Source organism: Bombina bombina, chromosome 11 (assembly GCF_027579735.1).
Source record: "Bombina bombina isolate aBomBom1 chromosome 11, aBomBom1.pri, whole genome shotgun sequence".
NCBI classification, from domain to species: domain Eukaryota; kingdom Metazoa; phylum Chordata; class Amphibia; order Anura; family Bombinatoridae; genus Bombina; species Bombina bombina.
Genome location: NC_069509.1, coordinates 55,800,743 through 55,814,824, shown reverse-complemented (window position 1 = coordinate 55,814,824; position 14,082 = coordinate 55,800,743). Strand labels below are relative to the sequence as shown.

The 14,082-nt window shown below is 38.6% G+C and overlaps 1 protein-coding gene across 1 annotated transcript in view; it reads right to left on the bottom strand.

Annotated features, from left to right (window-relative positions):
* Positions 1–14,082, bottom strand: part of TBL3 (transducin beta like 3) — a 132,935-nt gene that overhangs the window by 115,393 nt on the left and 3,460 nt on the right. The window contains exons 3-4 of the mRNA XM_053694484.1: positions 11,137–11,232; positions 9,533–9,580 (exon numbers count right to left, since the gene is read on the bottom strand). Coding sequence (XP_053550459.1) covers positions 9,533–9,580; positions 11,137–11,232 — 144 coding nt within the window. The remainder of the gene's footprint in view (positions 1–9,532; positions 9,581–11,136; positions 11,233–14,082) is intronic.

The following is a 14,082-nucleotide window of genomic DNA, read 5'->3' as shown; positions in this document are numbered from 1 at the left end:
AACTCAACTCCTTACTGCTCTACAGTCAGATAATCAGAGATCCCATCTACATCTGACTCAAAATGCTGATTTCTATTATCACGACTCAAAGCTATATATCCCAGAATCTCTCAGGAATGACTTGATTAAACAACATCATGATCCTCCTTTGCTTGGACACCCTGGTATCAAAAAGGACATTAGATCTCTTATCAAGACTTTATTGGTGGCCAAACAGGTCTGATTCCGTCCATAATTATATACAACACTGTGATATCTGTATCACTTCTAAAAAGGATAGAAATAAACCTTATGGTCACCTAATACCTATGGATATCCCTGAAAGACCTTGGGCTCATATAGGTATGGACTTTATTGTTGAACTTCCTTTAAGTTCTGGATTTAATACTATTCTTGTTGTTACAGATATTCTCACAAAGATGGCTTTATTCATTCCGTATCACAAGGTACCCACATCCACGGAGACTGCTCAACTTTTCCTGAATTCGGTTGTACGCTTCCATGGGATCCCGAACATCATAACAACCGACAGAGGAGCTCAATTTACTTCAAAATTCTGGAAATCCCTCGCCCAACATCTACAGATTGATCATCGACTTAGTACAGCCTTCCATCCGCAGACCAATGGTCAAACTGAAAGGTTAAACCAATGGCTTGAACAGTACATCCGCTGTTACTGCTCATATCAACAAACAGAGTGGGCCCGGTACCTATACATGGCAGAATTTGCATATAATAATAGTAAAAACAGTTCAACCAATTTGTCTCCATTCTTTGCGAATTACGCTTTCCACCCTAACTTCTTCATCCATGACTCAATTGCCCCAACTTCTCAACCGGTTGATGACCTTCTACAAAAGATAGCGGAGAATTTTCATTCCTTGCGTCTAAACATCCAGAACGCACAAGCTATACAAAAGAAGTACTATGATCTCCGTAGAAGACCTTCTCCTGTCTATGCAGTAGGAGATAAAGTCTGGCTTTCAACCAAAAATATCAAAATACCTGTTCCCAGTAAAAAATTAGCTGGCTTATTTATCGGACCCTTTACAGTAAGCAATATTGTTAATGCCAATGCAGTTACTCTTGATCTTCCGTCATTACCTATTCACCCCACCTTCCATGTCTCGCTCCTGAAACCGGCTTCTTCTACCTCAACGACTAAAACTATTCTTCCCCCTGATCCGGTGACCTTGGATGTTGACATATTTGAGGTCCAAGACCTATTGGACTCTAGATACTACAAAGGTCAGTTGCAATACCTTGTGAGGTGGAAGGGTTTCTCGCCAGATGACGACAGTTGGGAACCGCACACCCACATCAATGCCCCTCGGTTGCTCTCCCGCTTCCATAGACGCTATCCACATAGACCCAGGCATCAAGCCGAGGATCGGCTTCCTTGAAGGGGGGCTTATGTCAGGATTCCATTTCATGTTTTACTTCTCTCACTTCTCATCACATGGTTCTCTCACTTTCATGTTACTTAAGGCTCCACCTGTCAGCAAACAGGTGCTTAGTTATTTTCATTAGCAGGAGTAACAGCTTACACACAGTCTCTGAGCTGCATTGTTTTTCTCAAACCAACTGCTTTCACAAAGGACTGTTTGCTTGGATTACTCTGTACTATTTTCTACAAGGATTACATCCCCTGAAATATCCTGTTTGCATCCTTGGACTTACAGCTAGTTACCTCTTAATTTTATTCCTTGCATACTATTTGAGAACTTAACTGCTGAATTGTTATTGTACACTTACAGCATCACTCTTAATTTAACTGGAGCTGACAGGCACTGCAGTTTTCTAAATAACTCTGCACACTATTTCATACTGGGGAATCAATGTCTCCTTTCTCACTTCATAATATATATGCTGCTTTAAGAACAAGACTTTAAACTCTAAGTTACAAGATTGAACTGAAGAGGATTTAACTATTTCAAAATAAAAAGAGTTACTTGGTTTTGCAACTGCAAGTCTGGGCATCTTGCCAAATTCCTCTCTTACTCTGCAGCAGCTGCTCTCAATAAACACAGTTTCAAAGTTGCAGCTACAAGACAACTGAAGCATTCTCTGTGACTTGTTAAAAGTATATCTCTTGCAAACCAAGCTTACTTCTTACAAGGATTAACCAACTCTCTCCTGCATTACATGTTTATTTAATGTAAGCTTAAAAAATAATTTTTGTTCTTTCAAGTTCTTTAAATTAGAAGCATATTTTTCTTCTATAATTTTTTCATTATTTTTCCATACTGTGCCAGTCTAACAGTATTGGAAATATTGTGCTTAGAAAAATTCATGTTGTGATAGTACTAACAGCATTGAACCTCTAACTTAATATTAATTCACCACAGGTTTACTGGTCTATGCTCACCTAAATAGCCCAAAAACCCTGGTGATACAAAACAATAATTGATCTGCAGTTGCGTTCCACTTACATAGTTGAAATAGACTTTACAAAACGTTCCTTCTTTGAAACTGGATTCGGACACAAAGAAGGCACAACTATCTCCTGGTTAATATTCTTGTTGGAAACAACTTTTGGAAGAAAACCAGGCTTAGTACGCAAAACAACCTTATCTGAATGGAACACCAGATAGGGCGGAGTACACTGCAGAGCAGATAACTCAGAAACTCTTCTAGCAGAAGAAATAGCAACTAAAAACAAAACTTTCCAAGATAACAACTTAATATCTATGGAATGTAAAGGTTCAAACAGAACCCCTTGGAGAACTGAAAGAACTAGATTTAGACTCCAGGGAGGAGTCAAAGGTCTGTAAACAGGCTTGATCCTAACCAAAGCCTGAACAAATGCTTGAACATCTGGCACAGCTGCCAGTCGTTTGTGTAACAAGACAGATAAAGCAGAAATCTATCCCTTTAGAGAACTCGCTGATAATCCCTTATCCAAACCTTCTTGTAGAAAGGAAAGGATCTTAGGAATTTTGATCTTACTCCATGAGAATCCCTTGGATTCACACCAACAGATATATCTTTTCCATATTTTATGGTAAATTTTTCTAGTTACCGGTTTTCTGGCTTGTACCAGAGTATCTATCACAGAATCCGAAAACCCACGCTTAGATAGAATCAAGCGTTCAATTTCCAAGCCGTCAGCTGGAGAGAGACTAGATTTGGATGTTCGAATGGACCCTGTACAAGAAGATCCTGTCTCAAAGGTAGCTTCCATGGTGGAGCCGATGACATATTCACCAGGTCTGCATACCAAGTCCTGCGTGGCCACGCAGGAGCTATCAGAATCACAGAGGCCCTCTCTTGTTTGATCCTGGCTACCAGCCTGGGAATGAGAGGGAACGGTGGAAACACATAAGCTAGGTTGAAGGTCCAAGGCGCTACTAATGCATCCACTAGAGTCGCCTTGGGATCCCTGGATCTGGACCCGTAGCAAGGAACCTTGAAGTTCTGACGAGACGCCATCAGATCCATGTCTGGAAAGCCCCACAATTGAGTTAACTGGGCAAATATCTCCGGGTGGAGTTCCCACTCCCCCGGATGGAATGTCTGACGACTCAGATAATCCGCCTCCCAGTTTTCCACTCCTGGGATGTGGATCGCAGATAGATGGCAGGAGTGATCCTCCGCCCATTTTATGATCTTGGTCACTTCTCTCATCGCCAGGGAACTCCTTGTTCCCCCCTGATGGTTGATGTAAGCAACAGTCGTCATGTTGTCTGATTGAAATCTTATGAATCTGGCCATTGCTAGTTGAGGCCAAGCCCTGAGAGTATTGAATATCGCTCTCAGTTCCAGAATATTTATCGGGAAAAGAGACTCTTCCCGAGACCATAGCCCCTGAGCTTTCAGGGAGTCCCAGACCGCGCCCCAGCCCACTAGACTGGGACAGGTGATCCTGGGTTAGCCACCAACGGAGTGAATCTCTGGTCTTCTGATCTACTTGAATCACTGGAGACAAGTCCGTATAATCCCCATTCCACTGTTTCAGCATGCACAGTTGTAATGGTCTTAGATGAATTCGCGCAAAAGGAACTATGTCCATTGCAGCAACCATCAACCCTACTACTTCCATGCACTGAGCTATGGAAGGTCGTGGAACAGAATGAAGAACTTGACAAGCATTTAGAAGTTTTGACTTTCTGACATCTGTCAGGAAAATCTTAATTTCTAAGGAATCTATTATTGTCCCCAAGAAAGGAACTCTTGTCGACGGAGACAGGGAACTTGCAGCCCATTCGGGCTAGCCACTGCAATGCCCCTTGGTCTTAGAACCGCTAGAAGGGACCCGAGTACCTTTGTGAAAATCCTTGGAGCAGTGGCTAGCCCGAATGGGAGAGCCACAAACTGGTAATGTTTGTCCAGAAAGGCGAACCTTAGGAACTGATGATGATCTTTGTGGATAGGAATATGTAGATACGCATCCTTTAGATCCAAGGTAGTCATAAATTGACCCCCTGGATTGTAGGTAAAATCGTTCGAATGGTTTCCATTTTGAACGATGGCACTCTGAGAAATTTGTTTAGGATCTTTAAATCCAGAATTGGTCTGAAAGTTCCCTCTTTTTTGGGAACTACAAACAGATTTGAGTAAAACCCCATTCCTTGTTCCACGGTTGGAACTGGGTGTATCACTCCCATTTTTAACAGGTCTTCTACACAATGTCAGAATGCCTGTCTCTTTATTTGGTTTGAGGATAAGTGAGACATGTGGAACCTTCCCCTTGGGGGTAGTTCCTTGAATTCCAGAAGATAACCCTGAGAAACTATTTCTAGTGCCCAGGGATCCTGAACATCTCTTGCCCAAGCCTGAGCGAAGAGAGAGAGTCTGCCCCCTACTAGATCCGGTCCCGGATCGGGGGCTACTCCTTCATGCTGTTTTGATAGCAGCAGCAGGCTTCTTGGCCTGCTTACCCTTGTTCCAGCCTTGCATCGGTTTCCAAGCTGGTTTGGTTTGCGAAGCATTACCCTCTTGTTTAGAGGTTGCAGAGTTGGAGGCCGGTCCGTTCCTGAAATTGCGAAAGGAACGAAAATTATGTGAAAAACTATGAAGGAATTGTTCAAATTTTACCAAATTTTCACCACAGTGTCTTAAAGCATTCAAAGCATTGCACCCCAAATTTCAGACCTTTAACCCTTAAAATGAAGAAACCGGAGCCGGTTACAGTTTTAACCCCTCTACAGTCCCAGCTACAGCCTTTGCTGCGACTTTACCAAACCCAGGGGGGAATACGATACCAAATGAAGCCTTCTAGGAACCTTTTCAACAACTTTCAGATCCACACACATGCAGCTGCATGTCTTGCTCTCAAAAGTAACTGCGCAATAATGGCGCGAAAATGAGGCTCAGCCTACTACAGGGAAGGCCCTTCCTGACTGGAAAGGTGTCCAAACCAGTGCCTGACGTTAAAAAACGTTCCCCAAAGTTTATTAGTGTGAATTTCAACCTTAATGTGTATAAAATGACCAAATAAAGCTTGCCCATAAAAGTGTCTACCAGTTTTATAGCCCATATTAAGCCCTTTATTCTGTTTGAGACTAAGAAAATGGCTTACCGGTCCCCATGAGGGGAAATGACAGCCTTCCAGCATTACACAGTCTTGTTAGAAATATGGCTAGTCATACCGTAAGCAGAAAAGTCTGCTAACTGTTTCCCCCAACTGAAGTTACTTCATCTCAACAGTCCTATGTGGAAACAGCAAACGATTTTAGTTACTGCTGCTAAAATCATATTCCTCTCACAAACAGAACTCTTCATCTTTTTCTGTTTCAGAGTAAATAGTACATACCAGCACTATTTTAAAATAACAAACTCTTGATAGTAGAATAAAAAACTACAACTAAAACACCACATACTCTTCACCATCTCCGTGGAGATGTTGCCTGTGCAACGGCAAAGAGAATGACTGGGGTAGGCGGAGCCTAGGAGGGACTATATGGACAGCTTTTGCTGTACTCTTTGCCATTTCCTGTTGGGGAAGAGATATTCCCACAAGTTATGGATGAAGCCGTGGACCGGACACACCAATGTTGGAGAAATATATATATATATATATATATATATATATATATATATATATATATATATATATATATATATATACATACACACACACACACATACATACATACACATATACACACACACACACACACACACACATATACAGTCGTATGCAAAAGTTTAGGCACCCCTGACAATTTCCATGATTTTCATTTATAAATAATTGGGCGTTTGGATCAGCAATTTCATTTTGATTTTTCAAATAACTGAAGGACACAGTAATATTTCAGTAGTGAAATGAGGCTTATTGGATTAACAGAAAATGTGCAATATGCATGAAAACAAAATTAGACAGATGCATAAATTTGGGCACCACAACAGAAATATTGCAATAATATTTAGTAGAGCCTCCTTTAGCAGAAATAACAGCCTCTAGATGCTTCCTATAGCCTGAAATTAGTGTCTGGATTCTGGATGAAGGTATTTTGGAACATTCCTCCTTGCAAAACATCTCTAGTTCAGTTAGGTTTGATGGTTGCCGAGCATGGACAGCCCGCTTCAAATCACCCCACAGATTTTCAATGATATTTAGGTCTAGGGACTGGGATGGCCATTCCAGAACATTGTACTTGTTCCTCTGCATAAATGCCAGAGTAGATTTTGAGCAGCGTTTTAGGTCGTTGTCTTGTTAAAATATCCAGCCCTGGCTTAACTTCAATTTTGTGACTGATTCCTCAAAATTATTCTCAAGTATCTGCTGATATTGAGTGGAATCCATGCGACCCTCAACTTTAACAAGATTCCCAGTACCAGCACTGACAACACAGCCCCACAGCATGATGGAACATTCACTAAATTTTACTGTGGGTAGCAAGTGTTTGTCTTGGAACGCTGTGTTCTTTTGCCGCCATGCGTAACGCCCCTTGTTATGACCAAATAACTCCATCTTTGTTTCATCAGTCCACAGCACCTTCTTCCAAAATGAAGCTGGCTTGTCCAAATGTGCGTTTGCATACCACAAGTGACTGTTTGTGGCGTGGCATCACTCTCCCATACAGCTTCTCCTTGTGCAAAGTGCGCTGAATTGTTGAACGATGCACATTGACACCATCTGCAGCAAGATGATGTTGTTCTCACCATCCTTTGCCTCTCCGATATTTTACTTGGCCTGCCACTTCTGGCCTTAACAAGAATTGTGCCTGTGGTCTTCCATTTCCTCACTATGTTCCTCACAGTGGACACTGACGGCTTAAATCTCTGCAACAGCTTTTGTAGCCTTCCCCTAAACCATAATGTTGAACAATCTTTGTTTTCAGGTCATTTGAGAGTTGTTTTGAGGCCCCCATGTTGCCACTCTTCAGAGGAGAGTCAAAGAGAACAACAACTTGCAATTGGCCACCTTAAATACCCTTTCTCATGATTAGATGCACCTGTCTATGAAGTTCAAGGCTTAATGGGCACACCAAACCAATTGCGTGTTCCAATTAATCAGTGCTAGGTAGTTACAGGTATTCAAATCAACAAAATGACAAGGGTGCCCAAATTTATGCACCTGTCTAATTTCGTTTTGATGCATATTGCACATTTTCTGTTAATCCAATAGGGGTGCCTAAACTTTTGTATACGACTGTATATGTATGTATGTATGTATGTATGTGTGTGTGTGCGCTTGTATCTCCAGATGGAGCGCACTCTCACTAACTAACCAACTGCCAGGGTGCTAGCAAGTATGTAATAAAAAAAACAGCAACAAGCTTAAACTCTCTGGACTTTCAAAGTGATGGGACATTTCAGGGATACAGCTCCCCTTCCAAAGACATCTGAGGAAGGGAAGCTGTATCCCTGAAACGTGAAGAAATACTCTACTTGTCAGCTTTATATATTTTATTTTTTTTACTTTATTTGTGCAGTGTCCATTATTTCCTGTCACAGACCTACAAGGAGGCTGTGGTCTCTACAGGAAGCTAGATAGCAAGATATGAAACTTCCAGAGTTGGTTTAGTATTAAAAGGGACAGTCCGGTCAAAATAGAACTGCACATAGATGGATTACATCTTTAGATAAAACATATTTGCAAAAATTCTTATATTAAGTTATTACTGTTTTAGTGTTAACATTTTTCTGTGCACGACATGTGAAGCATAGCTAGATATTCTCAGTGCACCAGCATTTTAAATACTGCAGCTGTTCAGAGCACCAGTGGGGCTTGTATCATGTCCGCAATTATTTATTAGTTATTACCAGAGGGTACAAGCACCATAGGCTCCTTGAGCAAGTGCTGTATTTAACCCCTTAACGACCATCGCCGTACCCTGTACGATGCTGGTCGTTATGCCCTTATGGACCAGTGCAGTCCTGGGCTTCTGGGCGAGATTGCACTATTTCTGAATGCCCCATGAGTGGGGCACTGCAGAAATAGATTTGCAGAGATACCGACGCAGAGAGGGCAACGCTACAGGGAATTTAAAAAAAAAAAAAAAAAAAAAGCTGCGTCATTGAGGGGGAAGAATGGAGGAGGGGCAATGAGGGGGATCCTATGTGGGATCCGTTGACTTAAGATGGGGGTGACCTTTGGGGGGTGGGGGAGGGAAGAGAGCTGTTTGAGAGGGGTCAGGGAGGGATCAGGGGGTGGGAGGCTGATCTCTACACTAAAGCTAAAACTAACCCTACAACTACCTAATGAACCCCTACAAGTGTGGTGCGCAGCAGAATTTAGCGGCCTTCTAATTACCAAAAAGCAATGCCAAAGCCATATATGTCTGCTATTTCTGAACAAAGGAGATCCCAGTGAAGCATTTACAACCAGTTGTGCCATGATTGCACAAGTTGTTTGTAAATAATTTCAGTGAGAAACTTAAAATCGTGAAAAAGTTAACGATTTTTTTTTATTAGATTGCATTTCACGGTGAAATGGTGGCATGAAATATACCAAAATGGGCCTAGATCAATACTTTGGATTGTCTAATAAATATATATATATATATATATATATATATATTTATAATTATTATTTTTTTGATAGGTAAATATAAAAGAAAAGGCTCTATTTCTGTTAAAATGTAGTGATGGCAAAAATGCTCTGGTCTTTTGGGGAAGTTTTTGTCTAAAATGCCCGGTCCTTAAGGGGTTAAAATCCTGGTGCACGGCGCATACTTAAATATACTTGTGAAAACAGCTATAGCTTTTATTAGAAGCATTTTTGCTAATGCATGTATATTACAAAATAAATCTATTCAAAACTTAAATGCATTCACATAGATTCCAATTTTAGCTGGAATGTCCCTTTAAGTTAATAGACTAGATAAACAGTGGAATGAAACTTAAGTTTTAAAAATGTCTCGGCTCCTTTTACACTGAGGGCAGAGGCTACAGAAAAAAAAATTCTAAGTGCTAATTTTGCAAAAAAAAACAACAGGTACAGTACATTTTTTCTTTTGTTTGTTTACACAATCTATTTATTTTTAAGTTAACATATTTGTTTTTATCAAACGAGCACTGTTTAATATCCTTTTAACATATGATATCTGACATACACCAATTAAAATAACACAACAGTACGTACCTCATCGTCTGGACTAAGAGCAAATGACGTTATATCTTCTTGGTCATCCTGAAAATAAAATACAAATTTTAAAAACACACACTTGGTTCCTATCAACTGCCTCAATGTATTACATATCTATCATCCATATATAAAAGCAGTATTTAACCATGGTGAAATTATATTTGCCTGAACAATATGAGGTAAAAATTGTTTAGCTTCAAACTAATATAGCTGTATAGGTTGTATACTTAATGCTCATTGGCTGATCCTAAGCACATGTACCTAATAGCCACACTCATAAGCAGGAAGTAAACACTTACATGCTGTATTAAAGTCAATTTTAATTTAAAATGTTTTAAAGTAAAGTAAAAATGAAACATTTATAATTCAGACAGAAAATAAAATTATTAACAATTTTCTAATTATGTTATCAAATGTGCTTTGCTCTGTTGGTATTCTTTGTTGAAAAGCATATCTAGGTACGTTTAGGAGAAGCAATGTACTACTATAGCTTGCTGGTGATTGGTGGCTACACATATATGCCTTTTGTCAATGGCTCGCCTCATGTGTTCAGCTAGCACCTAAAGAAAAAGGTAAGTACTTGCTAAATGCTGCAATGTAAAGTTTAATGAATGAAAGAGCCCCTGTTATTAATAGTATTTTTTTTAAAAACCGGGCACTCATTCATTCCACTTTACATTCACTTTAAGATGAAAATTTGAATTATTTTGAGATGTCAGAAGGCACCTCATTCTACTTGTGACGTTTGACAAATTCCACTTTAATAGTATACAGAATTGAAATCAATTAAAAAGATTATACATAAAAAAAACAAAATTATCATTACAAAATAAGATATTCTTTTACTTGTGCTTGCTGTATACCCCAAGGTTTTGGTTTGTATAGATGGGAAGGTGGTACTGGCTGAATAAAGGGACAGGTTAGCCATATGCAGTATTACCTGTAAGTGATCTAGCATTTATGTGCAAAACACCACCTTAATGTGTATATGTAAAAATTGTCAGTATTTTATCTTGATTGAAAGCAGCTTTTACTTTGTAGAACACAAGCATCCAATCCAAATGTTTGCCACGGGTATTAGAGAGCATGCAACTTTCCTTGCACGTGCGTAGTTATATTACCTTCGTGATTTTAACAAAAGTCTTACGCAATTACCTAGAATTCTTGTGAAAATCGCTGCAGTGGGTTAGAGAACATCTACTGTGAATTCAAAGGCTCAGGATCACCTAATCCACAACAAAACCTGAGCATACATGTGAACATCCCATTTATTATAATAAATGTACCAGTGAGGACCGACTGGTTTTTTACAAACACTAATATCTTTAAAGATGATGATAATCACAGGATAGTTTGTATAAGGTATGTAAGCCTAAGAGCCCAGCTGTTTGTAGATCACCTTCCTTAGAGCCGACTACAACAGTGCGACTCTTGGCAGGGCCCTCTATCCGTCTGATCCCAATAAATGTTTCCTTGTATTCCGCCTATGTTTATAGCACTGCGGAATCTGTTGGTGCTCTACAAATAACCGATAATAATAAGGTTTTGATAATGAGACAAAAATTGGAAATGAGTAACATCTCTTCTATGCTATATTTTACCTGTTCGATTACATGACTGACGGTTCCTGTTGCAATATCCAATATGTTAAGCTTATTTCCACAGGTACAAAAGAGATATGTCCCATCTTTGTTTACCTGACAGAAAAGGAAAAAAACAAGCAACACAATTCAGACCATGATACAAAACTTCTGTGAAATTTCCCTTGATCACATTAAAATTTACGGTGGAAACAATTAGAGCCATTAAACTCAAAATCCCCCCACACATCAAACAAAAAAAAGAAAAGAAAACTACTAGTAACCCAGTGACGCACACCCAGGATGTGTGACTGCCAATGCTGATTGGATCACCAACAGTTTCTGTTCTGGACCAGCAGTTCTCTGTGGCTCCAAAGCAGTACTTAAACCGTTTGCTGGGCTTAGCACATAGATGTCTGGTTACTAGTGATAACGTTATAGCATGTCATTTTTTACTATAATGGCCCCTTTAATATGGTGAAATGAATATGACCCTCCAAAATACTAAACAGCGATTGCTTACGTCAGAGTATTGAGCTTTGCCCATAACTGGTAACAAAGTAGACCAAGAACATAAATTCTACTAGAGTTTTAAGGACTATATCCCTGAAATGGTCTTGATTTGAAAAACCTTGTAAATGTTGTTAACAAAATGACTGTTATATTATTTTAAAAAACATTTTGGAATGAAGTGTGTTATTGGATACATTCTATCCATATATAAACATATGTATTGTAATGTCCCTTTAAAGGGACAGTAAACGCCTGGTAATTACAAGACATTTATGTTGCGTTGCTGTAGAATAACATATCAGTCAAATCTAAATTTTTAAAAAAAAAATTAAAGTGAATGTAAATTTTGATGCTAAAGTGCCCGGTTTTTAAGAATTCGATCAAAAACAGGGGCACTTTAAATTCATCAAAATTTACATTTCACTTGTCGTGAAAAAATACCTTTTAAACTTGACAGCCGCTCCAGCTTCCCCCGGTTGTCGCAAGCCATTTCTAACGTCAGAAATGATAGATCGGTCATCCTCCAATCACGGCTTTCCCCCCCCCCCCCCCGGGGGGAATCAGTGTCTGATTCAACTCCGTGATTGGAGGAATCCGGATTCCTCATTTTAAACCCAGGAAGAGGCTTTGCGACGGGCGGAGGAAGCTGGAGCTGCTGTGAAGATTAAAAGGTAAGTTTTTTTCACAAAACGGGTGAAATGTAAATTTTGATGAATTAAAGTGCCCCTGTTTTTAATAGAATTTTTAAAAACCGGGCACTTTAGCATCAAAATTTACATTCACTTTAACATCTTGTTTGCTGCGCTTGTTAGCAAAACGCCACCCACTATTTGCCTTATTTGGAGGCTACAATCTGGGATTTAGTCAAACAAGGCTATAATGTTAGTATAAAGTAAATTGTTTTGCAGCTGTTAATAGTTAAAGGGACACTAAACCCATTTTGTTTTTCTTTCATGGTTCAGACAGAGCATGCAATTTTAAGCAACTTTCTAATTTACTCCTATTATCAATTTTTATTTGTTCTCTTGCTATCTTTATTTAAAAAGCAGGAATGTAAGCTTAATAGCCAGACCATTTTTGGTTGAGAACCTGGGTTATGCTTTCTTATTGGTTTTGGGCCGACTCCTAAGCTTAATATTCCTGCTTTTTAAATAAAGAAAGCAAGAGAACAAAGAAAAATTGATAATAGGAGTAAATTAGAAAGTTGCTTAAAATGCATGATCCATATGAATCATGAAAGAAAAAAATTGGGTTTAGTGTCCCTTTAAAGTCAATTAGCAAAATGCATGTTGCAGAGTTAGCCTTAAGAAGTCAGCAGGTGTATTTTAAGTTCTCAGAATTAAAAAGTCCTTAATTCTCAGAGCTAAATTACATGAAAAGAGTCCAAAATAAATAATTAGATCTGTACATTCTGCAGTTTCGTTAGCTGTCAAATGCGTAAGGAGGTAGCTGCTTGCGGCATTTGGCTCTTTTTGTGCAAATCCAGATCTTAGTGTGTTGCTCTTTTACAAAAAAAAAATCTGAAACTATATTGCAAAGTTATTTATTTATAACTAAATATTTTATATAAATGATCTCAATGTGTTTACTGTCCCTTTAAGTATTTCATACCACAGAAACTAACGCAAACCATATTTTATATTATTCCTTTAGGCAATAACATATATATATATATATATATATATATATATATATATATATATATATATATATATCAGCCATAATTTCAAACTTAAAGGGACATTAATCCCCAAAATTTTCTTTCATTATTCAGATAGAGAATACAATTTTTAAAACGTTTCCAATTTGCTTCTATTATCAAAAATGTTTCATTCTCATGTTATTCTTTGTTAAAGAGATACCTAGATAGGTAGCGTGCACATTCCTGAAGCACTGCATGACAGGAAATAGTGCTGCCATCTAGTGCCCCTGCTAATGTATAACATTGTTGCAAAACTGCTGCTATATAGTGCTGCAGACACGTGCACACTCTTGAGCTTTCATTTCTGCTTTTCAAATAAAGATAACAAGAAAACCAAGAAAATAGGATAATAGAAGTAAATTAGAAAGTTGTTTAAAATTTTATGTTCTATCGAAATCATGAAAGAAAGAAATTGGGTTTTACGTCCCTTTAAATGTAAAGAAATCTTTGCAAAAGAGCCAACAGTATGGCACAAAACACATTAGATATACGGATTCCTGGAATATGATGGTTCCTTTTAATTTGTTTGTGAATAAGCATTTGTTTTAAAGGGACACTAAACCCAAACATTTTCTTTCATGATTCAGATAGAGCAGTGATTTGCAACCTTTTTTTTTGCCGTGGCACACTTTTTTACATTAAAAAATCCTGTGGCACACCACCATCCCAAAATTTTATAAAATCACACATTGTAGCCTAATACAGGATATATATATATATATATATATATACACACACACTGTACTGTGCTG